Raw genomic sequence first — 27017 nt, 5'->3', positions numbered from 1 at the left:
CGCCTCTGCAATCTAGATCTGGTACTACTCGGCTCGGTCAGAGGTTGACTGACTCCACACATCGAGAACACTGCGATTTCAAACCAAGTGCAGATAAGTGCGCCCCAGCCAGGGTGTGCATCTGTGAAGTCCCGCCAGGGGACCTCTGGAGGGACAAGTGGCCTTGCCCTTGGGTTGTCCGTGCCTCCACCACCTGACTCCTTCCTTAAGGGCTTCTCCATGCAGAATGGGAAGGAAGGGCACAGTGGAGGTGGCAGTCCCGGCCCAGTGAGAAAGTGTAAAAACAGTTATGGAGAAAGTTTGTCCTATTAGCACGTTCTCTATAAACCCAGATTGGCATCGAGACGTGAGGAAAGGTGTTTAACATCAGTTTCCTTCTGTTGGTTAAGTGAACTGTATCTAATAATGAGAATGTGGTAGTTACCATCCCCAGTTCCGCTTTGTACAGGTCAGGATACGCCTGGATGACGGGCGGATGCCTACCCTGATGGGTTCCGGGTGCCCGAAGTTTGTGCTCCCGTTATTGAAGCTCGGTCCCGTAACACCATAGTCGTATCAGCTGTCCGCCAGCACTCCTCGGAGAAGGCAATGGCACCCCACTCCAGTACTCTTGACTGGAAAATCCCAGGGACGGAGGAGCCTGGTAGGCTGCAGTCCGTGGGGTTGCTATGAGTTGGACATGACTGAGCGACTTCACTTTCACGCATTGGAGAAGGAAATGGCAACCCACTCCAGTGTTCTTGCCTAGAGAATCCCAGGGACGGGGTAGCCTGGTGGGCTGCCGTCTATGGGGTCGCACAGAGTCGGACACGACTGAAGCGACTTAGCAGCAGTAGCAACCAGCACTCCTGGCCTGAGACAGAATCTGTAACAAAATGTCCAAAGGCATTTATTTCTGAAACAGGAGCCACACTGAATTCATGTGGAAGTTCTAGTAATAAACACACGGGGGAGTGACTGAGGCCTCTTCACCCTGACTCGAGTTTCCCCTCAGGTGCTCCGCTGTGCCTCTGGCTGGCCTGTCCTTGAGAAGCTGTACCTTGAATCTAACAATATCGTCATTTCAGAAAGGTAACCAGGGTTTACATCAATGCATCTGTCACCATTTAGCCATTCTTTTTATTTTTAGTTCAAAACATTTACATTTATTGAAATACTAGTTTTTCCAAACATCAAGAGTAGAGAGATGTAATCACATTCTCCGAGAAGTAGCTGTATATCATTTAGTCATTCTGAATAAATAAATGCTCCTAATTATACCTAATTTTTAGAAGAGTTTTCAAATAAGAAAAACACTTACTATTCATTGCCTCCTCAAATTAGACTGTCAATTCAAACTTCACTAAGAGGTTCTAATTGAGGAAACCCCATCAGAGTAAAAGTTTTAAGTTAAATATTTTTAAGCTTTGAATTGTATTAGTTTTACATATGTTAATTTCTAAGTGGAAGTTCTGTAGGATGACCTGTAAGGATTAAATAATGGATTTTAAATTAGCATTATCTGCTCAAGGTCAGTGTACCAATGTACAGCCCTCCACACCCCCAGTTTTGCATCCACAGATCCAACCAACCACAGATCGAAAATACTCAGGAAAAAAAAAATTTCAGAGAGTTCCTTAAAAGCCAAACTGGAATTTGCCATGCATTGGAACTGTTTCCATCGTATTAGGTGTTTTAAGTACTCTACAGGTGATTTATAATATATGTAGGTTATAGGCAAAGACTGTGTCATTTTCTATAAGGGACTTAGCATCCTCAGGTTGTGGTATCCTTAGGGGTCCTGGAACTAATTCCCCAGGGATACCTAGGGATGACCCTGTATGTAAAAAAAAACTTGTTCTCTTGTCAGTTTCATAGGTTGTCGCCTAATCCTCCTCTCTTGTTGGTATCATTAGCGTGTAAAATAAACACGGACAAGTTTATAGCAAATTCTCCAAGGAGTCAAATGAATGAAATTACTGTTCAGAATGATTCTATTTATTATATAGACACAGTTTTTAAAAAAAAACTTTTAATTTTGGATTCACATACATTTATAAGATGTATATATGTAGCCAGAGATCACCTGTACCCATTCCCCAGTTTCCCCCACTGGTAACATCTTGCAGAGCTATGGTCAGTATCACAGCTAGGACCCTGGCCCGGTCAAGATAAGAACATTCCCATCACCACCAGGATCCTTTATGGGGCCTTTTATAATATCATACACTTGCCTCCCACCCCACCCCCACACCCCTGATCTCTCCTTAACACCAGAGCCAGGTATTTTAAGGCTGTATCTTTGAAAACAAATCTGTGTGAAAAAATTTTTATCTTCCATACAGGCCAACTGATGTTCTACAGACAGTGAAGTTGTTAGACCTTTCCTCTAATCAATTAATTGATGAAAACCAGCTGTTTCTCATAGCGTATCTGCCCAGGTAACCTGCTCCTAAAATGCCTGTTACAATAGAATTTAGTAGATTTTCAGTGAATGGATCCTATGCTGTATATACTTTCTCAGTGGAAATATAGTGATGATGGAAATCCCAAATTCAGTTAATTCCCTTTGGGAAATTTTTATTTGAATTCACGAAATGACTTGTCAACCACGTACAATGTAGTCTGTGCCTGTACTGTGATACTCGAAGGATGAATATTTTGGCCCTGATGCTAATATCACAAGTTTTCATTCAGTGAGCTTGGGGAAGTCCCTGTCTCTTTCCTGAGACCCATTCAGCACCTGGCACAGCAGGAGGCACCCGGTGTTGTTTTGGTGACTCAGAATCCATCAGAAGGTGGCACAGCAAGTCTGCTTTGTGTGCCCTACGTTGGACTTTATGGTTCCTAAGCATCTCACACAGGATGAAAACCTAGGGTGTAGGAAAAAATGTACATACAGATCTAGTCTGCTCGGATAGCACGTAGCATTTTATATTGTTCTGTGTGATCAAATTGCATGTTTTTACGTTTCAGATTAGAACAACTCATCCTCTCTGACATTGGAATCTCCTCTATACATTTTCCGGACGCTGGAATCGGTACCTAAGATTACCCAGTCCCCTCCCCTGGCTGCCCCAGCCTCCAGCTTTCTCTCCCTTCTGCTGTGTAACTTAATGCTCTCTCTCCTAGGGTGCAAAACCTCCATGTTTCCTTCCTTGCAGTATCTCGTACTAAATGACAATCAGATAGCGCAGGTAAGAGTGTCCTCAGAACGTGTGCACTGCGTTACTTATTTCCACTCTCGGGATGCTGTTTGTAGGCTCCTGCTCTTAAGGAATATTTTAAGTTGAAAGAGAAACAGTTCCTCAGAGTGAAACTCCTCATATAAACCCATACGTCAGTTTCCACAGCACAGTTGTAAAGTACGTGGTCTTCCTGGTGGGTGCTCGCTGTGGGATGAAATTCCTTGTCTCCGATGGAACTGGGGGCTTGCTTTTCTGCTACTGGTTCAAATACTCTGTTGAAAAGTTAGCCTGAAACATGTTTTTTTCATGTGTTTTGGATTTCAGTGGTCCTTTATGAACGAGCTGGATAAGTTGCAGAGTCTGCACGCACTGTCCTGCACGAGAAACCCCCTGACTGAAGGCAGCAAAGATGCCCAGACCACACGGCAGTTCATCATCGCCAGGATCGGTCAGCTGAGGACCCTGAACAAGTGTGCGGTGAGTGCCAGTGTCCTGGGGAGGTATTTCTTAAACTGGAAATGAAATGGTCCAGTGTAAGAGACGCTGGAGCTGAGGATCATAAAAGCAGTCAGATATCGTTTCCTTCAAATGGTATTATCCACGTGCACTTGAGTCGTGGCAGTTCTTTCTGGCCTAGCAGGTGGGGTTACACTCGGACGCCTGCAGAGAAACCACTCTTCGGCTGCTGCAGTCCAATTTATTGTCACTTAGCAGGGCTGGGCGGCAGAATACTAGGAACTCTCTCAGTAAGTCAGCTACTCCAGCCCAACAACCTCATGCTGTGGCCTCGGGCCTCAGGCAGGCTCCGTCCAGAAACTGGTCCGTGGGCAGATACACTCATGAAGAAAAGGATAAAACTGAGATCTGTTGTTCTTTTTGAATAAACTCATGGATCTACAAATGTTAAAAAGGAAAGGCAGAAATTTGTCTCGTTGCCTCAGTTTTATTATTCTCTCCGGGTAGGCAGTGGAGAAGGATAGGGTGCCAGACACACATATTAGAAAAATGCTTTAATAGATTTGCTTTTTTCTCACATCCCTATAGATTGAACCAGAGGAGAGGCGTGGGGCTGAGCTTGATTACCGAAAAGCATTTGGAAATGAATGGAAAAAGGCCGGGGGACATCAGGATCCAGAGAAAAACAGGCCAAATGAGGAATTTCTCGCAGCCCATCCTAGATACCAGGCACTCTGCCTCAGTACGTACTGTGCGCCAGGGCCCTCGCCTGGGCATGGGGGATCCCCACTGGGACAGGGTTTCCTGTGGGTGTTAGAGGAGGTCCTCCGTGTTGTTGCTTTTCTCCGTTGGGCATCTAAATGGACAAGAGGGGCTCCTGCAGCTCTCGGGGAGCAGGTAATTAATTAAACAGTTGTCTTTAGAGAAGGTACATCTGCAGCACCTCAGCGGGGGAGGGGAGAGCAGCTCTTCACCAGAAGCTTGTCTCTTCATGCACTCACCCAGCTTTCAGTTTCAGGAGGGTGGGTACTGCTTCCTCCTTTTAGGAAGGGCAGGAAGGACTCCAGGTCATCCCAACCCTGGCTGTACTCTGGGGAATCTTTTTAATGAAGAGCATTTAATGTGGAACCTAGGCACTGGTATTCTTTGAAGCTCTGCGGGTAATTTTATCGTTCATGAGTTGCACATTGTCTTTCTGAGTGCTCGCCCATCCTGGCGCCTGGTGGGCAAGGCGCTTCCTGACCTGCTCCAGCCTGGCTCCCTGGACACCGACACTCTGACTCCAGGGCTCCTTGTCCTTGATGTACTTTCCATTTTGTTTTGACTTCATTTTTATTCCAAATTTCACTTTTATGCAGTTTCTCTTTTATATCTTTCCTAATATGAGCTCACTGCATAAACGCTTCAGGCTGAAACATCTTTGAGGAAGAAAAGCTGCCTGTGGGAATCGCTTTCAGATTACTCCATTAGCTGGCCCGACTTCCTGGCCACTTGAGGTGAATTCTGAATCACTCAGGGGCAGGGAGGTGAAGGATCTAAAGCTGCCCTGCAGGTATGGCTCAGGTCTCCCCTCCTGCCATGGTCTGGCCAAAGGTGGACGGCAGTCCCTCCTCCTCCTCTTTCTACCTTGCGTAGAGGCTGCTTTTCTTGGCAGTGTACCTGGCTTCCAGTGGTGGTTCTGAGCACCCAAGCCAGCACTGCGCATACTGGCTGAAACCTAGTGACAGAGCCCATGAGTGTTTTTCTCAGGATCCAGAAGGACAGGAACTGTGACCAAAGGTGGAATTTTGCATCCAAGTACCTGCAGGCACAGCCTCACCAGTCTCTCGGGACAGTGTCTCCCAGGATCAGTGATGTGACATGCAGATGACAGAAGGGTTCCAGGCTTGGAAGCGGTTGCCGTCTGTCCTTCCCTCCAAAAAATACAGTAACCAAGTAACCAGATAAAAGGAAGCAGAGCCCAGGTTCCCATCCCAGTCGCAGCTGGGTTCATCCTGGGACAAGAAAAGGCTAGGTTGACACTTACCTATACATTTCTTCCCACCCCACCCCACCCCCAACAGTGGCCTTTTGGTTTATCATCCTTCTTTTTCTTTATTTCTTCTTAAACAGAATATGGTGCACCTGAAGATGGGGAACTGAAAACACAACAACCATTTTTGCTCAAAAACCAGCTACTAAGTAAGAACTCCACATTCAAAGACTGCTGATTTATATTCGAGTCCTTAGATGCTAAAACAGATGGTGATGAGTGAAAGTTGCTCAGTCATGTCTGACTCTTTGCGACCTCATGGATTATACAGTCCATGGACTTCTCCAGGCCAGAATACTGGAGTGGGGAGCTGTTCCCTTCTCCAGGGGATCTTCCCAACCCAGGGATGAAACACAGGTCTCCCACACTGTGGGTGGATTCTTTACCACCTGAGCCACTGAGGAAGCCCTGATGATGACCTAATAAGGATTGTTTTTTTCTCTTAAGTAAATATCTAGACAGGCACTTTAATTTTTAAAGAAACGATCTCAAACATACCTACATTCTAACTTTGAACATACTTATTTAACAGTGTTATAAATGTAGGAAGTATCTGAATAGTGAGTTGGAACTCTGATTTGGAAATTCATAAACTTAAAAACCTAGGTAACTGTCAGGAAAGAAGTACTTAAGGGAAAAGGGAAAGCAGTAGAATGTTGGTCCAGCTATTTTTGTTGCTGTAATTCAGTGAAGTAGTAATAGAAGGAATTTCTATTCCTGTTCCTTTAGTGGGATCTGAGCTGCATTCTTTGGTCACTGCTGTTAATATGTGTATGATTTAAACCCTTCCTCCAGCAGGGCTCAATTAATGTCAGTCTTTTTACTTTCAAGCACTGAAGATAAAATATCCCAATCAACATGATCAGAAAGTCATAGAGAAACAACTGCCGGGTAAGAATGGATGTCTCTCTCCCCTCTTTCTGCTTTTGAATCGCTGGCCCTCCCATGAGGCAGCTAGAAGCAGAACAGTTCATTCAGAGTGTGGGCTTTTACAGCTTGTAAGTGTTCACTAGTCTTCTACATTCTGAAGTACAATTGATCATGCTAAAACTACTCCTCCTGTGCGCGCCTCCCCCCAGAAAGTTCGAGTCTCCCGTAGCTTCTTGGCTTGTCTGGAGAACAGTTTTAGAATCAGGAGCCCCTGTGTGCGGTTACTTCTTTACCCAGAGGAGGAGCCTAAGGGCTCGCCCTTCAGGGGCTCCCACAGGCCCCCTGCTGGCTAGTTCTCACAAGGCTGCTCTGGGGGCTCTTCTGGGCCAGAGAAACAGTGGCGTTGGCTTGAGTGCTTGCTACTCCTTACCAGTCAGGAGCCCCTGCAGAGATAGCTCGTGGACACTGTTTAATGGACACATTTGAAATAGTTTTCTCTCAAAAGATCAGTGTAACTTACCTTTCACTCAAAAGAGAAACATAGTCTGACTCTTAAGATTAAACTTGATTCACAGTTAAATACTAAAATATAAACAGCTTAAATTTAGCGCAGTGAGGACTTGAAGAAGTAAAATATCGTAAATGACTCTAGTGAAATACCTTTCTATTTGCCTGTCAGTGCAGTGAATTCACATTGATTTTTATCAAATAAAATAAGGTTATCCTGGTATTCTTTATGGAGGGCTTTTGTTGTGCCCAAAGAAATACCTTTACGATTGAAAACCATCATCTAATAGCAACTTACCAGTATTGCTCCATTTTTCCTTACTAGCAACCCAGTTTCTATTCCTGTGACATGTAATTTTGCTACTGTTACATAATGCTGAATTAAAATTAGTGGTTCCCCTTCATTTCTGTTTTCAAACTTAAATACTGCCAGTAAGGACCCTAATGGGAACAGGCAAGTGAGAGAGGACCAGAACTTTTTGTTAATATAATTGATTTTGGACATGTTTGCATTTTTCCTTTTAGATGAAGTCAACTTGCAGGAATGCTCTTATTAGGTCTGTGTTCCTCTAACTGGGGCTGTCCTTTCCCCCTGGAACAGTCACCGTGTTCGTGGGCTGAGCTTTATTCACCTTCAAGTAGAATTAACAGATTAGACTAATATGGAGAAATTATATGTAATAATTATGCTATAAACAATTTAAATCTGAGTCGTATATTCTCTAAACTCAGCAGTCGGGAGTTATTAACCCATCACTAACCACCCTGTGAACAAGGAAAGCCAGTCTACCTAAACCCTTTGAAAGGACAAGATTATCCATATTCACAAATAAAAGAGCAAACTATGTCGATCGACATTATAAATGTCCATTTAGTGTCTGTTTTCAATACATAAACAAGAAAAGGCAAGTTTTTATTCTAAAATAAAGATAACATTTATTATCACAAGTTGCATAAAGACACAGCTTTTACAAAAATGTTTGATAGAAAAATATTTTTCTGAATACATGTGATATCTGTAGGAACACCACACTATTGCTGTACTTCCAGCTAAAGCTTCAGAAAAACTATTTCTCATAATCAGAATTTCCAATATTTACCACAGCCCATCTTTGGAAAGAAGTTCATAGTGTTTTCTGAACAAGCCAAAGCATGTCCTCATTCGGTTACACCCCTGGGCCCAGTGGTCCCCTGCATGTGTGTGCTGCACACCACGGCGATTAGACTGGGAGCACGTGGGTGTGCTGCACACACACACACACACACCACGGCGATTAGACTGGGAGCACGTGGGTGTGCTGCACACACACACACCACGGCGATTAGACTGGGAGCACGCGGGGCAGTAGTCTACACACCTCACTTTACAGAGGAGGGAACTAAGGCCAGAGAGACTGATACAAGTCCTCACCGAGCCCAAACCTGACGCCAGCATCCTTTAAGTAAGTAATCACAGGTTTAAAAAGTTAATGATTTCACTCACATTTACTTCTGTGCTGAGAATGATTTCTGGTTTATTCAGAATGAGGAGGAAATATTAAATACCACAGACATGATACGAAAAGTCATCATCAAAGGGCACTTAGGTCTGACATCAGCTCCGTTTTCCTACAGCCTCCAAACAAGCCCCTAAGTGGTGTGACACCCTGGTCTGGTGGCCCTCGCTGGGTGTGAGCTGTCCCCTGGTCGTTGCTTGGGTAAACGGAGTACGGAAGGACAGTGACAGCTCTCATTAGCAGTGTGGTCTTGGCGCGTGAGCTCGTCTTACAGGTAGCTGTCACCTGCGAGAACTGATGTTTTTCTTTTCCTTGACAGACTCCATGACAGTCCAAAAGGTGAAAGGCTTGCTGTCACGTCTCCTCAAAGTTCCTGTGTCAGAACTTCTGTTGTCCTACGAGAGTCCCAAAGTAAGTTGCCCAGAAAAAAACGCAAAGTCAAGCTGAGTTTCCCACAGTATGACTCACTGTTAAACTAAGTCTTCATGCAACATGGTTTGGTTCTGAATAGAAACCATACATCTTTGTTGGGGTGTGTGTGGGTATATGTGTTTTGCCACATCTGTCTTAATCACCCCACCTCTCTGCTCTAATTTTAGATGCCGGGCAAAGAGGTTGAACTAGAAAATGACCTACAGCCATTACAGTTCTACTCTGTGGAAAATGGAGACTGTCTCTTAGTGCGATGGTAACAGCAACCAATAAAATTCAGAGGTTTGACAATGTAGCATGACTGGGTTTCACTGAAAATAAATGACATCTTGGGACAATTCTTTCCCAAACAAAAGAGGTTTACAACTTGCTCTAAGTATAGAATAGATGTATTTTTTCATAGGGAAGAAAACATTTCTAGGCATGTATATAACAGCAATAATAAAGGCTTTGCACCTACTAATGATTTTCAGATTTTATTTCATAGTTCATGACTGTATTTCATTATGAGATATAAGTACTAAATAGAACCTCACTAGTCTAAAAATCTGAAGTTAATGATGTATTCATAAGTATTAATGGAATGCTCTATTCATACATTGGTTTAAAAGATTACTAAAATGATTTGGCTGATTTGGGAAAATCTTTAAACTGAAGAAAGCATATCCTCTATGTAATATATATGCTATGATCTCTCTTCTTAGTTGCACTGTTTTTAGAGAACTCACAAAAATTATGTGCTTTTCCCTACAGTTATACCCTAAACTGAGCATACATTCTTTCTAAGGAAGATTACCAGCTCTGATTGAAAATCACTTATATTAGGTAAACATTTTACAATGGAAGAAAGCAAAATTAATTGTTTCATCTATTTAGAAATATCTTTTCCTATGGCATTAAAACCCTGAGAGGTATGATTTTACTTATATTCATAAAACTTTAGCATTAAAAAAAGGAGTATTAATATAGCTGTGATCTTCAGGATTTATGTTAAATGGCAAAAGAATACTTGGAACTTAGTCTACTGAATGAATTTAAAACCAAGGTCCAGATGTGAGAAATACAGTGGTTCCTTTTCAGGTTGCCCACTTCATTCAGAGATTTACAAAATCTGACCTGATTTCCAGAAACCCCCACTTTGGTGTAAGTGACCACAGGTCACACAGCATGAGTTCTTTTTGGCCTGTAATTATCCTACTTAGCTGTCCAGAGCTAGTCTGCATTCCAGGCTGAAATTCAGACTGGAATACTCAACATTTCTGAACTAGGCCAAGTTTTAACCAAAATGATAGGTAATGAATTACTAACTAGAAATGATGCAATAGGACTCAGGAATATTGTTTTTACAAACAATTTGGTATTTTTCAAGTGAGCTTCCAATATATAAGTTTTCCTTGCACTACAGTTATCTGTTGTTTTTTAAAAAGAAAATTTTGTGCAAATGTTAAGAAATATCACATTGGTGAGAAGTGAAAGTGCCAGCCGAGAATTATCCTGAAAGACCGTATAATCTGCGGCCAAACCTCAGGCTTCTGCTCAGCCAGTCATTCGCCCACCTTGACCTTTAACACAGAAGATCGACCTCATCATCCTCTTCCTTCGCACCGACAAGGGTCACCGCAAAGCTCCTTTAGTCTCCACAGCTGCGCGAGCTCCTGAGGAGAGTACTGCGGGGAAGACAGCATTCCTGGTTCACAGGTCTTCTCACAGAGCCACAGGCTGTCCTGTTGGAACACAAAATGCAGGCTGACCCCCTGCTGCAGACAGAACGGGTGTTCAGGGGCACTTCCGGAGCCCGCTGAGGTGGCGGTCATTTCAAAGACGAGCGCGTGTGCGAACGCACTCAACTTATGGGGCACAGGGAGAGGGCACGGCAGTGACCCTGAGACCCTGGAACAAAGAAACAGTGTGGGAACCACAAATGCAGCGTCTCATCTTTGCTACTGGAAAAAAGCTGGCCCAACAGCACTGTGAACAAGAGCAAGTGTTCTGGAGAACCGTTACGGTATTTGGGGGGACAGAACCAGGGCTTTCTAGGTATTATCCAGTTTAGTTCTCACAATAACCTGTGAGCTAGGAATTATTTCCTTGTCATGAATGAGAAACTCAGTGAAGAAACTTGCTCCGGGTCACAGTGAAGTTCATGCTGGCAGGCTGAGTAGGAAAGGAGTAAAAAGGAGTCTTATCAGAGTTCAGGTTCTCACCCACAAGCCTACTTCCCAGCTCCATGGACTGGCTTCTGCTTCCAATAATATCAGAGTACAGATTCCATTCAATTTGAGAACATAAAAAGGAAGGACATAATAATCAGACTCCTTCCCACAGACAGCTGTGGCCCTGATGGCTGAGCACCTCCAGGGGTATTAAAGGAAATGGGAGGCTTTCTGTCTCTGCCCTGACCTTAGGTGGGTTGGGGAGGGTCTCCCCTGAGCCCCCACTTAGGTGGGCACACTGCTGGAGTCTCATTCTGTGGAACCGTCTCACGGCCAGGATCTGAAGTCAGCCAACTCCTGTAAGTTTTAAAGCTGCAAAGAATTGAATGAAATGTATAAAAACGTATAAACACTTGACTCATTGTGGGTAGGACAACTTCCATTTAAAACACTTCCTTTTTGCTTTATGAGACCCTGGCCAATGATGGTGAATTAAATCAAGTGCACAGTCGTTACAAGACTTTGCATTCACAGTTTCTGCCCAAGGCTGGATAAGACAAACCTCACTTACCTCTTCCGAGCCCTGCGGCCAGCCCTGCTCAGGCTTGCTCACCTGGTATCTTTTAGGTCCTATGGCTGCCATCCAAATGCCCATGCTTACATCTTCACCCTACACATGCCCCAGAAGGTTCAGAAAGTAAACATTTCAGTGCTGCCTCATTGGTTAAGACAGTGTCACACCCACTCCCACATGTACTCTTTGTACTTGTTTTCTAATTACTCTAGTATGAAATGCTGAGCATGTTTTAACACTGATACACAAAGTAAAAGCTGCTGGTCATCATTCACATGAAGCAAACACGCCACAGTGAAGTGAGACTATACACTAAGCAGGCGGCCAGCCCCTCTGCATGGACCTTAAACTTCCAGCACCAATAGTATGAAAGATACTGTGGATCTGAGACCCAGGCAGAGCTGTTTTATTGACACTGTCACCAGAATCAGCAAAAAAAAAAAAAAAAAAGCTTATATTCATAAGAAGGAAGACTAAGCACACTGAAGACTAAACCTTTACACTCCTCCAGGGACTATGCCTTTAAATACAGGCTGAAAATGTAAGAAGTTACGTTCAAAGACGACTTAGGAATAAGATTTACAGCCAAGGTTTAAGGGATAGAAGTGTATCCCTAACCTCTGAGGGCTGCTGATTCCTATATAGAAGGAATACCATACATTCCCCAAGGGAAGCTGCTCTGCTTTTAGGGCTGAAATACGAGGTCGAGTTAAAAAAAAAAAACAAAAAAACCTGCTTGATGAGTGGACTTTTAGGTCAGAAGTCCTTAATTACCTGGTAGGTCTTCAATCTCCCCGAGTTGCCAGCAAGCCAGTGGACGATGTCCCTGGAGATAACATACCCTGACCCACATGCAAAAGCGGGGTATGCAGGGCTGGGGTACTCCAGCTCCTGCCACTTCCCAGTTCGGTCAACTGCCCAGTTCAGTCTGAAACTAAGATTGAAAGTGAGTCGGCTTCTGTTGTTTGGACACAGGTCCTCCCTACCACTAGCTAAGCCTGAGTCCTTAACTGACACCACAAAGGAACAAATTACAGAAGCAAGGAAAGAAGAGGTTATTTTTTTAGTCTTAAGGGATTAAGTATCTAGTGGTGTTTTTTATATAAAGACTGGTATGTTAAATTCTCTCATGGAGTTTCCGAATCATCTTGCATAGATATATTTGAAAAATAAATCACTACTCCATATTTAGAGACATAGCAAATGGTTTCAGAAATGTATCATACATTTAAGGAAGAGCAGCTTCTAATTTCAGTAGTACCTGTAGGGCACGGTGATGAAAGTCACGTTAATTTCCCCCCTTCATTACATTAGCCTGAGATTTTCCATTTAAAAAACATAGTAACTCAGGAGCCTAACAGGGAAATTTCCTATCTCAGCCATATTTTTTTAACTACATGTGCTCAGTACATGAAATGAACATCGATGGGCTAATAATGTTTAACTTACTTTCCCCACCAAAAATTAGGCCCGTCCAGATTCTTGAGGGCGATTCTATTAAACACAGCTTCCAAGTCTATATAACAGTCGTCATCTGTCTTTAGCAACAAATCAAAGCTGGTTGTTTCCACAGTCCTGTTGGCGAAAAGAGGGATACAGAGTCAAGGCACCCCTCCAATATCAAGAGCACCTGCCCTAAGAGGAGACGGCTGCTGCCAACGAGTCACTCGATGTTAGCAGAGTGGCCCAGCAGACGGGGGCCGAGCCGATCTGAAAGGTCTTAAGGATAAGAACATGATGGAAAAAAAGATTTGGCTTAGATGGAACATACAGTCAAACGCTTCTTAGGCCTTGCGCAGGTCAGGCCAGCGTGTCTGTCAAGCAGCAGAACTTTGCCCCTTGCATTCCTAACAAGAGGCCCAGGGTGAGGACACAGGTCCTTTCACAGAACACCGGCGCACGGAAGAATGTGTTCTTTGCTGCTGTCTGTACTGTACTCGCGTTTTATGGTGTTTAAAAAGCTGAGTTAAAACACTGAAATACATTTCCCCTTAGAAACGATCTTCAGTAGTTCAGCCATCACCAACGACCTTCTGGAAGGCACAAAAGGGTGACTTCATTTATCTAGACGTTAAAAAGTACCTAATGGCAACTACAGACGAAACTGACTCTTCAGTTTCACACTGCCAACCCCTGCACCTCTTTGTTAAAAAACCCAGTCTTGGTAAGTAAGAACCAGTAAGATGACAGAAATTTGAACTAAGAAATCTGGAGAAAAGGTTTCATTAGGTCACAAAATGGTGAATTTTAACAACAGATCCACAACCGAAAGCATAACCCTATGTTTCTCAAGTTTTATTTTCCGTTAACAGCAGAAGATATACATACTATTTACTTGCTAATCAGAAATAAACTTCCGTGATAAGGGACACTGAGGTCACTGATGGAGCCCCTGGATAAAGATGAATGAATAACAAAGATGTCATTTACAGTGTGGAGGGTCGACTGGGACGAGTGGGAAGCGGGTCTGGACACGCAGCCTGTTAACAGATCGCTGCAGTGTCCTGGCAGACATGAGGGCCCAGAAGAGACAGCGGCAGAGAGACTAAGATCACAGAGACATGCAAGCAGAAAAGACAAAACCTGAACTTCCACAGTGGAGAATCAGCTCCCTATAGAAAGCCCTAGAACTCCGCAGTCCTGATCTCCACCACCTGGACCTCCACTACCCCTCCTCACCTCTTCACGTCCTTGCCTTGGCCCCACCAGCAGGAGCCCATCAGTGGCCTCGAGCTAAAAGAAGGTTTTTCTCACTACAGCTGTCAAACTTAATCCTGGTATTCTGGGCATACCCACACCTCCAACTCTTTTTTATATCTGCCCTCTAACCACAAGAGGACTCCAAAATTATACTGACTAGCCCCAGCTATGAAACTACATAAATGAATTTAACTGTCTACCCCTCAGGACCAGAAGTTGGTAATTTCCCATGAGCAACAGAGAAGAACAGAAGGGACAGCCTTTGGGGCTCATCAAGCAACAAGCTCTCTGATAAAGTTTTAAAAAAAGACAAAAGATGTACGTATACTTAATGTGTTTGATCTAGACAGAGTTTGAAGGTTTTACATCTATAGTCAGCGTACAGTATCAGGCTCAACAGAAAGTTATGGGACTCTAGAGTAACTTAGTAATATTAACAACTACTTGTATTCAATTAATAAGTTACTATATACTTACTGTTGGTATTAAAAGGAATTACAACCAAGACCCAAGAAATACTGGAGGGTCTGGGAAGTAACAATATGGTAGACTCTAAGGGTTGTTGAATTTCATCTTACTAAAGGTTTTGGAATCAGGGCAGGTAGTTTTTCAATGAGTGGAGGACAGAACAGAAATACAATGTGGATGTTCAACTGAACAGAACTCAGATCAGTAACCTGGGTGTGAGTGACTGTAAATGAGAGATATTAGGTGGGTGGGGATGAAAACCACTTTCAAACTCACTGATTTTCACCTAATGTTGGCTCCAGACAACTATGGAAAAGCAGGAATGACTCAAAGTGAGCCATCTTTTACCTTGCTTTTGATTAATAGCACTCACATTATGGATCTGCTAGGAGAAAGAAGGCACCATTTCAGAAGATTAGTCCTCACAAAGAACTAGGGGATGACTGATCACACCACAGGTACTCAGGGCTCTTAGGTAGGTTGTTTAAAAAAATCTCAGTGGTTTGATGTTATTGATAAACTGCTTCTACATCAAAAGAAAAAACAACACCTACCCAACATTTTTATAACATACCATCTATAGAAGTTCAGTAATTTTGCAGGAACATTTCGGTAAGTGTCGACAACATCCACAAACACAATGTCGTCATAGAGGCTGCTTTCTTCCTTTAGTAAGGCATCCTCCTCGTGGAGATTATGTATATGATCGAGAAGTCTTCGAGGGCGAGAATGAAGGGTTTTTAAAAGAGCATCGCCTTCTAAAAGGAGAGAGGGGGTTTCAGGATGGGGAGCATGTGTACACCCGTGGCGGATTCATGTTGATGTATGGCAAAACCAATACAATATTGTAAAGTAATTAACCTCCAATTAAAATAAAAAAAAATAAAGTCAAAAAAAATAATAGAAAATAAAAATAAATAAAAAGAGTTGGAAAAAAGAGCTACTGCAAGCTTAAGACCTAGAACTTGTAACATTATCACACTAATTCTCCTCCCAAGGCAACCTAACAGAAAACATTTGTTAGGGATTTTGAGGGAGGGAAACCAGGACTCCCACACACTGTTGGTGGGAGGATAAACTGAGGGGCTCACTGTGGGGAGCAATTCTGCAACACCTGGTTAGGCTGAAGGTGTCCGACTGTGTGCCTCACTAAGTCCAATTGTAGGTACGTTCCCAGAGACATTATTTCACACGGTCACAAGGGTATTTATGGCAGCACGTTTGTGACAGTGATAAATGGAACCAGTCTAAATGCCTACCAATAAGAATGGCTAAATCATGGTATATTCACATAATGGGATACAGCAGTTAAACAAATTAACCTGCAGAGCAGCACTACTCACAACAGCCAAGACAGGGGAACAACCTAATGTCCACTGACAGATGAATGGGTAAAGATACGGTACATATATACAGTGCAACACTGCTCAGCACAGAAAAGAATGATACAGCCATCTGCAGCCACATGGATGGACCTAGAAATTATCATTCTAAGTGAGGTAAGAAAGCAAGGGACAAATTCCACACGGTATCACTTATATGTAGGCTCTAAAAACAGTACAAATGAAATTATTTACAAAACAGAAACATTCACAGACACAGAAAACAGACCTGTGGTTGCCAAGAGGGAAAGGGAGGAGAGCGGGATAGACCGGGAGTTTGGGGTTAGCAGATGCAAACTATGTATATATAGGATAGATACACAACAAGGTCCTACTGGGTAGCACAAGGAACTGTATTCCGTATCCTGCGATAAACCACAGTGGAAGGGAATATGAAAAAGAAGCACATGTGTATATACACACACACACACACATATATATCTAACTGAAACTTTCTGTACAGCAGAAATTAACACATTATAAATCAACTATACTTCAATAAAATATATTTTTAAAAAATCAACCTGATCTTGGATGTTAATAGGAACAGCACTAAAAAATAATGCTGAGTGAAAAAACGTATTTTGCTGATTGCTATATATACTACAGGTATAAATTATGAGACACTTTAATCAAAGCTGTATGTTATAGGAGAAAGTAGGATATTTAGACTGGGAAGGATGCACGAGAGCTTTAGGACAGTGGTGTCCGCTCCGAGGGGAGCAGGAGGAGCAGGGGTGGGAAGTCCTAGGAGGGAGGGGCTTCTACTGTATCTGAAATGCTTCATTTCGCCAAAAAAAAAGCAAATATGAAAAAATGTAAACATTTATTAGTTCTAAGCAACAAGGACATGAGTGTTTCTTAATAGCACTATTTCTGGATTATCTATGCTATTCCATAATAAAAATGATTACCAATGTGCTTAAAAGACATTTTAATTACCATCTCACAAGCTAATGAATCATTTGTCACATTTGTGCATGGACTGTCCTCAAATAAGGCAGCAATTCTTTCACTGGCACAGGATTTTGTCAACTTAGAAAATTAGAAAATCTCTGAAAAATGACAAATGGGTGGCTGAGCGGTGGGGGAAGGAAACTGAGAAGTAACTTAGTGCTCTGCTCTGTAACTGCAGACAGACTGCAGTGCGGGCTGAAGACCTGTCCTGATTTCCACCTCTGCCACTGTCTGTGGGATACTGGACACACTGCACGTTTCTGGGCCTCAGCATTCTCATCTGTAAAAGGGGGAGCTGGACTAAGTCTGTGGTTCTCAGGAATGCTCATGGAATACAGATTTCTAAGCCCCAGGCCTAGAGAGCCAGCGGGGCCCAGGAATCTGTATTTCTAACCTGTGACTTCCTGTAACTTTGATGTAGGTGGACTACAAACGACCCTTTGAGAAGCACGGGACTAAATGATCCTGGGTCCCTTCTCAATGCTTACTGTAACATCCTGTCACTTTAAAGGTAAGGATAAATATACACAATTTAACACTTGAAGGAAAGTATAAGTGTATAAAATTATGGCAATAGGAAAAGGCTTGGTAACAAGAGCAGAAATTAAATACAGGCTTTTTCAGTAACAGATTGTACACTTTGGCTTATATTGCATATATCTGGAAACTGAGTATACTATCTGTTTTAAATCTGACCATCTGTCTAGGTGCTATCTACAAGAATCATACAGTTTACACCCTCTCAAACGTTAGAGGCATCAAATCCACCTAGCAAGCTTGTTAAAATACAGGTATCTGAGCTCCAATCCTGAAGATTCTTAACTTTCTAACTTGAGGCAGGGCCCAGCCAGAGATGCTAACGCCCAACAAAATTTGAGAATTTGTGTACCACGTGATTCTTAAGAAAACAGCACAAAAATTCTCAATTAAAAAAAAAAAAAAAGTCAGCTTTTCAGATATATCCAGAACATGAGAAGTAAAATCTATTCATTCTAATTCCTTTACCCTAAAATTGAGATAGTTCTCTCTTGTCTGAAAGGCATTTTTCTCACCCGAATCTTAATCCTTTGGCCTCAGAGAGAAAATTTAAGATAAACAGAAACAGTTGTTCAAGACACAGTAGCTGCTCCCTGTAGAAGAGTTCAGTGCCAGAAGTCTAAAGGGCCCCTCAAGTTTTTTAAGTCCCCTGACAGTAGAGTTGACATAACTGGCACAAGAAAGCAAGCTGCGAGACATTAAGTCAGATGGTGTGTACACCTGTAGCCGCCCCCAAGTGTGAGCTGCTTTATGAACCTGGCCTCCTGACCTGAGTTTCCCCCAGGGGACCCATTAGCTAGTCTCTGGTGAGCTAAGTTGATACCACCCCTGGCAGAGTGTTCTCATAGTTTTATGAACAATCTCTGGACTAAAATTAAGGATCCCTAAACTTTACATCTCGATGTTTAATGGCAAGTTTGTGGGCAAAACCTAGGTACCTATTCTGACTTTCCCTTAGGGGTGGTGTAAATACTGTGCGGGAACACTGTATAAAGAAAGATGCTACCGGAAAAAAAAGGCGCCACGGCCATTCCCATCTTCAAACTACATACAGTGGCCTCAAATACAGGGTTCTGTCCCATCCTCAGTCCTGCACATTAAAGGAGTCCCCCTGAGGAACTGCCTCTCAGAATATGGACTCTGCTTCACCTCAGGGTGACTTCAGGGGAGCTGGGTCCAAATTCTTTCATAGGAATCCCTGATCCACAGAGCTGAGAAATCAGACAGGACCACCACTGGGCACCTTTGTTCTGTAAGTGATGCTCAGGACAAGTGACCACCACCAACAGCATCTACAATAGCTGTTCTTAGGGGTCACTAATGCAGAATTCTCAGAAGTTCACAAATGGTATTTCCAGAAGCATCACTGAAGACATGGCGACTCCTTTTTGAGGGTGATAGAAACGGTCTGGAATTAGTGGAGATGATAGCAGAATGAAGGATATACTAAAAAGTATGGAATCAAACACTTGAAAAGGATAAGCTATATGGTATATGAATTATTTGTCAATAAAAACTTTTTAATAACTAAAAAAAAAAAAGATTACCTTTCATGACTAAAGTATGAAGATGAAGTAGGTGAGATTCAGTATGCTTTTCAACTTCCAACCAGCTGACTTACCCTGAATGGTATAAATAAAACCTCCTGCAACTCCCTCCACACCTTCCATGAATTCATGAGGCAAGGCACCCTCCCCAGTCTGAAAGAAACGAGAACAGAAGTGCTTGATGCTTCATGGCTAAAAATACACTCCTTACACTTGAAAATTGATTTTGCAAAATTCATAATGGCACATGAATCCACCTAAGATGCTATCAGGATATCAGCATTCTATTTTTGCTGTTGTCGTCTAATTATTACAATGTCCAAGATAGGTATACCCAATAATCTCCAGACTGGTGTTCAGAATTCCAGCTTACACAGAATCACATATTCTTGAACTTGCTACCAACATTATTACCAAAACCAACTTTATTTTACATCCTCAAACACCCACACTTAAAATAAAATCACGATCACGTACTTGGAGAATGCCCGTGAGTTCAAATACACCAGGCGCATTTTACAGTGTCTGCTACCATACAGTGAAAAGCCCTCTAAGCCAACAGTTGAACCAGAGGAGCCCTGCTGACTAATGACGTTGAAGGTGCCCAGAGATGATTGTGCCAACAGCCAACAACAGTCCTGTCTACCTCTCAGCTTTGGAGGAGCTGCTGTTTTTAGAGACATGCCTCTTTTCACCTCACAGGTTACCTGAGGCCCTTCCTTGAAGTGAGGGGCTTCACCTTTGGGTATTACACCCCAACTTAACTCGTCTCCCAGCTGCTGCAGGCTGGATCAGACCGTCAGTCAAGCCTCAGCACCTTTACTACATTTTTTCTACATACTCACCCAATCAAGGGGCCTTACTGCCTGCCTAGTCCTTTTTTGAACAGATCCTTCTAGCAGAGCTCTACTGTACAAAGTAATGTTTTAAGGCCAGTGGACACGCAAGTGTTCTGGGGTGACTGAGGTAAATCACCATTTAATTCAGAATATAATTTGTAGCTGAATGTGGAGAAAATCTCTAGAGGTGAATGCTACAGATTCCAACTTTGTAGTTCCACAAAAGACTGCACACTTTTTTTTGGAGGTGGGGGAAGAGTTGGTTTTTTCTTCTTTTTAAAAACTACACACTATACAGTTTGGGCTTGTTTAGAACTGGACAGCACTTTATTAACTTCTATCTAAAATGTCACATCTTGGCTTTTATTTTGCTTTTGAAAATTTTCTGAGGTTATTACTTGCTGGCAAGGGAGAAAGGCTTAGGAAAACTTCCAGCTCTGTGCATTTATGATGAAAACCTTTATTTGCACATGGGTTCCTTAGAACAGGCTCCTAAGCAATCAGTTTTGTTTTGTTTTTTTTTTCCAGTTAGCTGAGTATTTAAGCTCCCGTTAACCCTCCACAAGGCTTCCTGGTGGCTCAGATGGTAAAGAACCTGCCTGCAATGCAGGCGACCCAGGTTCAATCCTGTGTCGAGAAGATCCCCTGGAGAAGGGAATGGGTACCCACTCCAGTATTCTTGCCTGGAGAATTCCACGGATAGAGGAGCCTGGTGGGATATAGTCCATGGGATCACATGACTGAGCTTTCACAGCCCTCCACAACCATATTCATTCCCAAAGCAGATCATGTGAATCTTTACCTTAAATCTAGCCCAAAACTCATTAGTAAACTGATTTCCTTTTATGCAATTAACTGAATAGTATAGAATTCTGTCATGTTTTGCATATTTAAGTTTCACACACAGAGAAGGAGACAAGAAATTCAAGGTACTTGCTTTGAAAATAAGGAAAAACCCCTACAAATCCATAAAACACTGTATATTAAATGAAGGACTTTTCATAATCAAGAATGAAATCCTAAACATGGCCTCCAAGGCTAAGGCTGTAATTACACCTGAATGCGTGGGTCTGTCTGTTTAATGTCTGTCTTCCTCACTGGACTGTAAATCCCCCTGTGGGACAGTTACGGGTCTCCCAAGATTGTGCTTGCCTCACATTGAGTATGCAAAAATGCTTTCTGAATGTACAACAAACCTCACGATTTTCATTTCAAATTCAAGGATTAATTTATGTGAATAAGGTTAATTAATGAAATGTACTAACCCTGTGAATTTAAGTGCCAAGTGCTTTCCTAATCATTAGGCCAGAATTCAAGGAGAACAATTCTATGACCACACCACACCGTCACTTATTTATTTAAAGTTCATCGTTTTAAGTCTGCTCACACCTTTTTATCATCCTACACTTTGAGAAATCTACCTGTTTTAAATTTTAAGAAAATTTGGCAAATGAAAAATAAAAACCACAAAGCCCAGCAATATAAATGACAGTGAACAGTCAATCTTACTTTCTAATACTTTTGTCTATAGTATTGTAACTGACATCATACAGTTAGGTGAGACTGAATACTCTACTACTGAGTAAGTGAACTTAAAAAGATGTTCACCTAAAAACTAACAAGAAATAAAACATCATACTTCCTAAAATGCACTAATCTTAAGGCAAACTGTCTATGAAGGTTGAAGCTATAAAATCACAGAACATTTGAGTTTTTCGACTTTTATTATCGTGACTCAACAACACTTTCTATTACATATGTTCTAAAACATAAGATTCATTGTTCCATATGAGTTGGTGTAAAAGTAAACTTAAAAACATTTTAAGATTTTAAAAAATGCTAAGGTATGCAAAACAACCTTAAATAAAAAGGAAGGACTTACTGTAACGACTCTGAGAACTCCTCCTCCATCGTTAACGGTCACTTTGTGGAGATTCCTTGACACGAGGCCTTGGAGGTCTTGGCTCTCCCACACGATTGTACCTTCAAAGCTCTTTTGTAGAAAGATGAACACAGAGTCAGTTTTCTTTACTGCTGTCATTTAGGTCTTCAGTAAGTTTCCAGGGAAAGGTTTATTTTTCTAAGACACATCAGTTAAAACTTCTATTGTGCACTCCAACACACCAATAGTAACATTTTAGTATATATCTTGGAGTCTTTTTATACACATCTAAATCAACATTTTCAAAGACCTATTTCTGACAGTTTTACATGCTGCTGTTCTGTCATTTCCCACTGCATCAAAGGCATTTCCTTCTGTGACTTCAGCTGTTATGACTGCTCTTTTTCAAGGGCTTGTACCAATGCCACGGAGTGAATGCATCCTGAGTCACTCCAACATCTCCCTACTGGCACACATTTCAGTTCAGTTCAGTTCAGTCGCTCAAGTCGTGTCCAACTCTTTGCGACCCCATGAACTGCAGCACACCAGGCCTCCCCTGTCCATCACCAACTCCCGGAGTTCACTCAAGCTCACATCCATCGAGTTGGTGATGCCATACAGCCATCTCATCCTCTGTCGTCCCCTTCTCCTCCTGACCCCAATCCCTCCCAGCATCAGAGGCTTTTCCAATGAGTCAAATCTTTGTATGAGGTGGCCAAAGTACTTGAGTTTCAGCTTTAGCATCATTCTTTCCAAAGAAATCCCAGGGCTGATCTCCTTTAGGATGGACTGGTTGGATCTCCTTGCAGTCCAAGGGACTCTCAAGAGTCTTCTCCAATACCACAGTTCAAAAGCATCAATTCTTCAGCGCTCAGCTTTCTTCACAGTCCAACTCTCACATCCATACATGACCACTGGAAAATCCATAGCCTTGACTAAACAGACCTTTGTTGGCAAAGTAATGTCTCTGCTTTTGAATATGCTATCTAGGTTGGTCATAACTTTCCTTCCAAGGAGTAAGCATCTTTTAATTTCATGGCTGCAGTCACCATCTGCAGTGATTTTGGAGCCCCCCAAATTAAAGTCTGACACTGTTTCCACTGTTTCCCCATCTATTTGCCATGAAGTGATGGGACCGGATGCCATGATCTTCGTTTTCTGAATGTTGAGCTTTAAGCCAACTTTTTCACTCTCCTCTTTCACTTTCATCAAGAGGCTTTTTAGTTCCTCTTCACTTTCTGCCATAAGGGTGGTGTCATCTGCATATCTGAGGTTAGTGTTATTTCTTGATTCCAGCTTGTGCTTCTTCTGGCCCAGTGTTTCTCATGATGTACTCTGCATATAAGTTAAATAAGTAGGGTGACAATATACGGCCTTGACAAACTCCTTTTCCTATTTGGAACCAGTCTGTTGTTCCATGTCTAGTTCTAACTGTTGCTTCCTGACCTGCATACAGGTTTCTCAAGAGGCAGGTCAGGTGGTCTGGTATTCCCATCTCTTTCAGAATTTTCCACAGTTTATTGTGATCCACACAGTCAAAGGCTTTGGCATAGTCAATAAAGCAGAAATAGATGTTTTTCTGGAACTCTCTTGCTTTTTCGATGATCCAGCAGATGTTGGCAATTTGATCTCTGGTTCCTCTGCCTTTTCTAAAACCAGCTTGAACATCTGGAAGTTCAAGGTTCACGTACTGCTGAAGCCTGGCTTGGAGAATTTTGAGCATTACTTTACTAGCGTGTGAGATGAGTGCAATTGTGTGGTAGTTTGAGCATTCTTTGGCATTGCCTTTCTTTGGGATCAGAATGAAAACTGAGCTTTTCCAGTCCTGTGGCCACTGCTGAGTCTTCCAAATGTGCTGGCATATTGAGTGCAGCACTTTCACAGCATCATCTTTCAGGATGTGAAAGAGCTCAACTGGAATTCCATCACCTCCACTAGCTTTGTTTGTAGTGATGCTTTCTAAGGCCCACTTGACTTCACATTCCAGGATGTCTGGCTCTAGGTGAGTAATCACACCATCGTGATTATCTTGGTCGATCTTTTTTGTACAGTTCTTCTGTGTATTCTTGCCACTTCTTCTTAATATCTTCTGCTTCTGTTAGGTCCATACCATTTCTGTCCTTTATCGAGCCCATCTTTGCATGAAATGTTCCCTTGGTATCTCTAATTTTCTTGAAGAGAGCTCTACAGGAGATGGCAAGAGTGAACGTCAACATTCTAGGAATCAGCGAACTAAAATGGACTGGAATGGGTGAATTTAAGTCAGATGACCATTATATCTACTACTGTGGGCAGGAATCCCTTAGAAGAAATGGAGTAGCCATCATGGTCAACAAAGGAGTCCAAAATGCAGTACTTGGATGCAATCTCAAAAACGACAGAATGATCTTTGTTCATTTCCAAGGCAAACCATTCAATATCACAGTAATCCAACCAGTAATGCTGAAGAAGCTGAAGTTGAACGGTTCTATGAAGACCTACAGGACCTTTTAGAATTAACACCCCCAAAAAATGTCCTTTTCATTATAGGGGACTGGAATGCGAAAGTAGGAAGTCAAGAAACACCTGGAGTAACAGGCAAATTTGGCCTTGGAATACGGAATGAAGCAGGACAAAGACTAATAGAGTTTTGCCAAGAAAATGCACTGGTCATAACAAACACCCTCTTCCAACAACACAAGAGAAGACTCTACACATGGACATCACCAGATGGTCAACACCGAAATCAGACTGATTATATTCTTTGCAACCAAAGATGGAGAAGCTCTATACAGTCAGCAAAAATAAGACTGGGAGCTGACTGTGACTCAGATCATGAACTCCTTATTGCCAAATTCAGACTTAAATTGAAGAAAGTAGGGAAAACCACTAGACCATTCAGGTATGACCTAAATCAAATCCCTTATGATTATACAGTGGAAGTGAGAAATAGATTTAAGAGACTAGATCTGATAGACTGCCTGATGAACTATGGATGGAGGTTCGTGACATTGTACAGGAGACAAGGATCAAGACCATCCCCACGGAAAAGAAATGCAAAAAAGCAAAATGGCTGTCTGGGGAGGCCTTACAAATAGCTGTGAAAAGAAGAGAAGCGAAAAGCAAAGGAGAAAAGGAAAGATATAAGCATCTGAATGCAGAGTTCCAAAGAATAGCAAGAAGAGATAAGAAAGCCTTCCTCAGCGATCAATGCAAAGAAATAGAGAAAAACAACAGAATGGGAAAGACTAGAGATCTCTTCAAGAAAATTAGAGACCCGACTTCCCTGGTGGCTCAGATGGTAAAGTGTCTGCCTGCAATACGGGAGACCCAGGTTCGATCCCTGGGGTGGGAAGATCTCCTGGAGAAGGAAATGGCAACCTACTCCAGTATTCCTGCCTGGAGAATCCCAGGGACGGAGGAGCCTGGTAGGCTACAGTCCATGGGGTTGCAAAGAGTTGGACACGACTGAGCGACTTCACTTCACTTCAAATACCTACTAAAGCAATGTGAGGCGTGTTCTAGTGTAAATGTTTATTTTCCCCAATAAATCTGTTTTGTTTTGTTTTTTAAAATAAATCCCCAATTTTCTGTATGACACAGGGAACCCAAAGCTGGTGCCCTGTGACAATGAGAGGGGTGGGATGGGTTTTAAGGTTTTAAGAGGGAGGAGATGTGTGTACCTATGGCTGATTCATGTTGATGAAAGACAGAAACAATCACAATACTGTAAAGTAATTATTCTCCAACTAAAGAGATGAAATTACGAGGACAGTAACAGAGATATTTTATATGCATTTCGGCACACACTGCCAAATTGCCTGTCATTAGAAATTTATAAGAATGCCTGGTTTCACTCTCCTTTTCCCAGTATGGGATATTAGTAAAAGAAGAGAAGTTTGAGCTAATTTAGTAGATTTAAAGAAATGATTTTTTAATTGGCGTTTCTTTTGATTTTTGGGAGGGGTGCCACGTGGCATGTGGGATCTAGTTCCCTGACCAGGGATCGAACCTGCACCCTCTGCAATGGAAGCACGAAGTTTTAACCACTGGACCGCCAGGGAAATCCCTGTTCCTTCTGATTTTTAATGATGTGTATCAATTATACCGTCTCTTCTGGGAAGTGCCTTGTCATGCTTCTTTGACATTTAACCACTGAGTTTTATATATTTCTTATTACTCTGTATAAGCTTGTAATAAATTACCTTAATCCTGTAATATTTTATATACCATTTTTCCAGAATTGTTTGCCACTTCATATTACAGGTTTCTTTGTTTTTTTCTTTCTTTGGCCATGCCACAAGGCTTGTGGGATCTCAGTTCCCCAACCAGGGGTTGAACTTGGGCCACCACAGTGAAAACACCGAGTCCTCACCACTGGACCGCCAGGGGATTCCCAGGTTTTTGTTTTTTTTTAATCCATAACTTTTATCTTGTCAAATCAGACAAACTTTTCCTTAGTAATTATTAGTAATAAAATTGGAACCTAGAAGTTACGCTCCCGTCCCTCTTTTGAATTCTAGTATCTTCTAATCTCTCTACAGTTCCTGTTTTTAGTATCTGTGCATGGCTGGCTCCTCAGTACTGCCCAGGTCTCAGCTCCACAGTAGTCTCAGGAAGGCTTTCTCTAGAGACTGGACAGAAGGCAGCCAACTCCCAACTTCTATCACGTCAGCCCGTCTTCTTTTCTTAATATTTATTTATTTGGCTGCACCGGGTCCTAGTTGTGGCACGTGAACTCTTAGCTGCAGCCTGTGGGATCTAGTTCCCTGACCAGGGATGAACCCAGGCCCCTGCATCACGACTGTGGTCTGGTCTTAGCTATTGGACCGTCAGGGAAGCCCCCAGCCTGTCTTATTTTCTTAAACCACTTACCACTCTTGACATTTATTTTTCTATTGCCCATCTAACTGCTCCTCCCGCTGGACTGCAAGCAGAACAGTAGTGATCTTGTCTGTCTTATCAGCCAGCATTAGAATGCCTGATACCAGGCCTTACTCAAATAAGGAGCTCAATGACACTGAACTCAAAAGCAAGTA

General features: G+C 42.4%; 2 protein-coding genes across 4 annotated transcripts in view; one reads left to right on the top strand and one right to left on the bottom strand.

Moving 5' to 3' along the window:
• Positions 1-9439, top strand: part of TBCE (tubulin folding cofactor E) — an 89056-nt gene extending 79617 nt beyond the window's left edge. Inside the window, 10 exon segments of the mRNA XM_005905648.2 lie at positions 995-1071; positions 2325-2420; positions 2956-3020; positions 3112-3176; positions 3492-3644; positions 4212-4365; positions 5736-5804; positions 6487-6546; positions 8848-8939; positions 9128-9439. Coding sequence (XP_005905710.2) covers positions 995-1071; positions 2325-2420; positions 2956-3020; positions 3112-3176; positions 3492-3644; positions 4212-4365; positions 5736-5804; positions 6487-6546; positions 8848-8939; positions 9128-9220 — 924 coding nt within the window. The 3' untranslated portion in view covers positions 9221-9439.
• Positions 8530-27017, bottom strand: part of B3GALNT2 (beta-1,3-N-acetylgalactosaminyltransferase 2) — a 65426-nt gene continuing 46938 nt past the window's right edge. For 2 of the 3 annotated variants that reach the window (XM_070364682.1, XM_070364683.1), the window contains exons 6-13: positions 22000-22110; positions 19353-19431; positions 15430-15613; positions 13137-13262; positions 12462-12621; positions 11727-11783; positions 10517-10684; positions 8530-8923 (exon numbers count right to left, since the gene is read on the bottom strand). In XM_070364682.1, coding sequence (XP_070220783.1) covers positions 10547-10684; positions 11727-11783; positions 12462-12621; positions 13137-13262; positions 15430-15613; positions 19353-19431; positions 22000-22110 — 855 coding nt within the window. In that variant the 3' untranslated portion in view covers positions 8530-8923; positions 10517-10546. The remainder of the gene's footprint in view (positions 8924-10516; positions 10685-11726; positions 11784-12461; positions 12622-13136; positions 13263-15429; positions 15614-19352; positions 19432-21999; positions 22111-27017) is intronic. The other variant, XM_070364684.1, reaches the window with a different exon arrangement.

Source organism: Bos mutus, chromosome 28 (assembly GCF_027580195.1).
Source record: "Bos mutus isolate GX-2022 chromosome 28, NWIPB_WYAK_1.1, whole genome shotgun sequence".
Lineage (NCBI taxonomy): Eukaryota > Metazoa > Chordata > Mammalia > Artiodactyla > Bovidae > Bos > Bos mutus.
The sequence above is the reverse complement of the archived record's forward strand: the minus strand, read 5'-3'. Positions and strand labels throughout refer to the sequence as shown.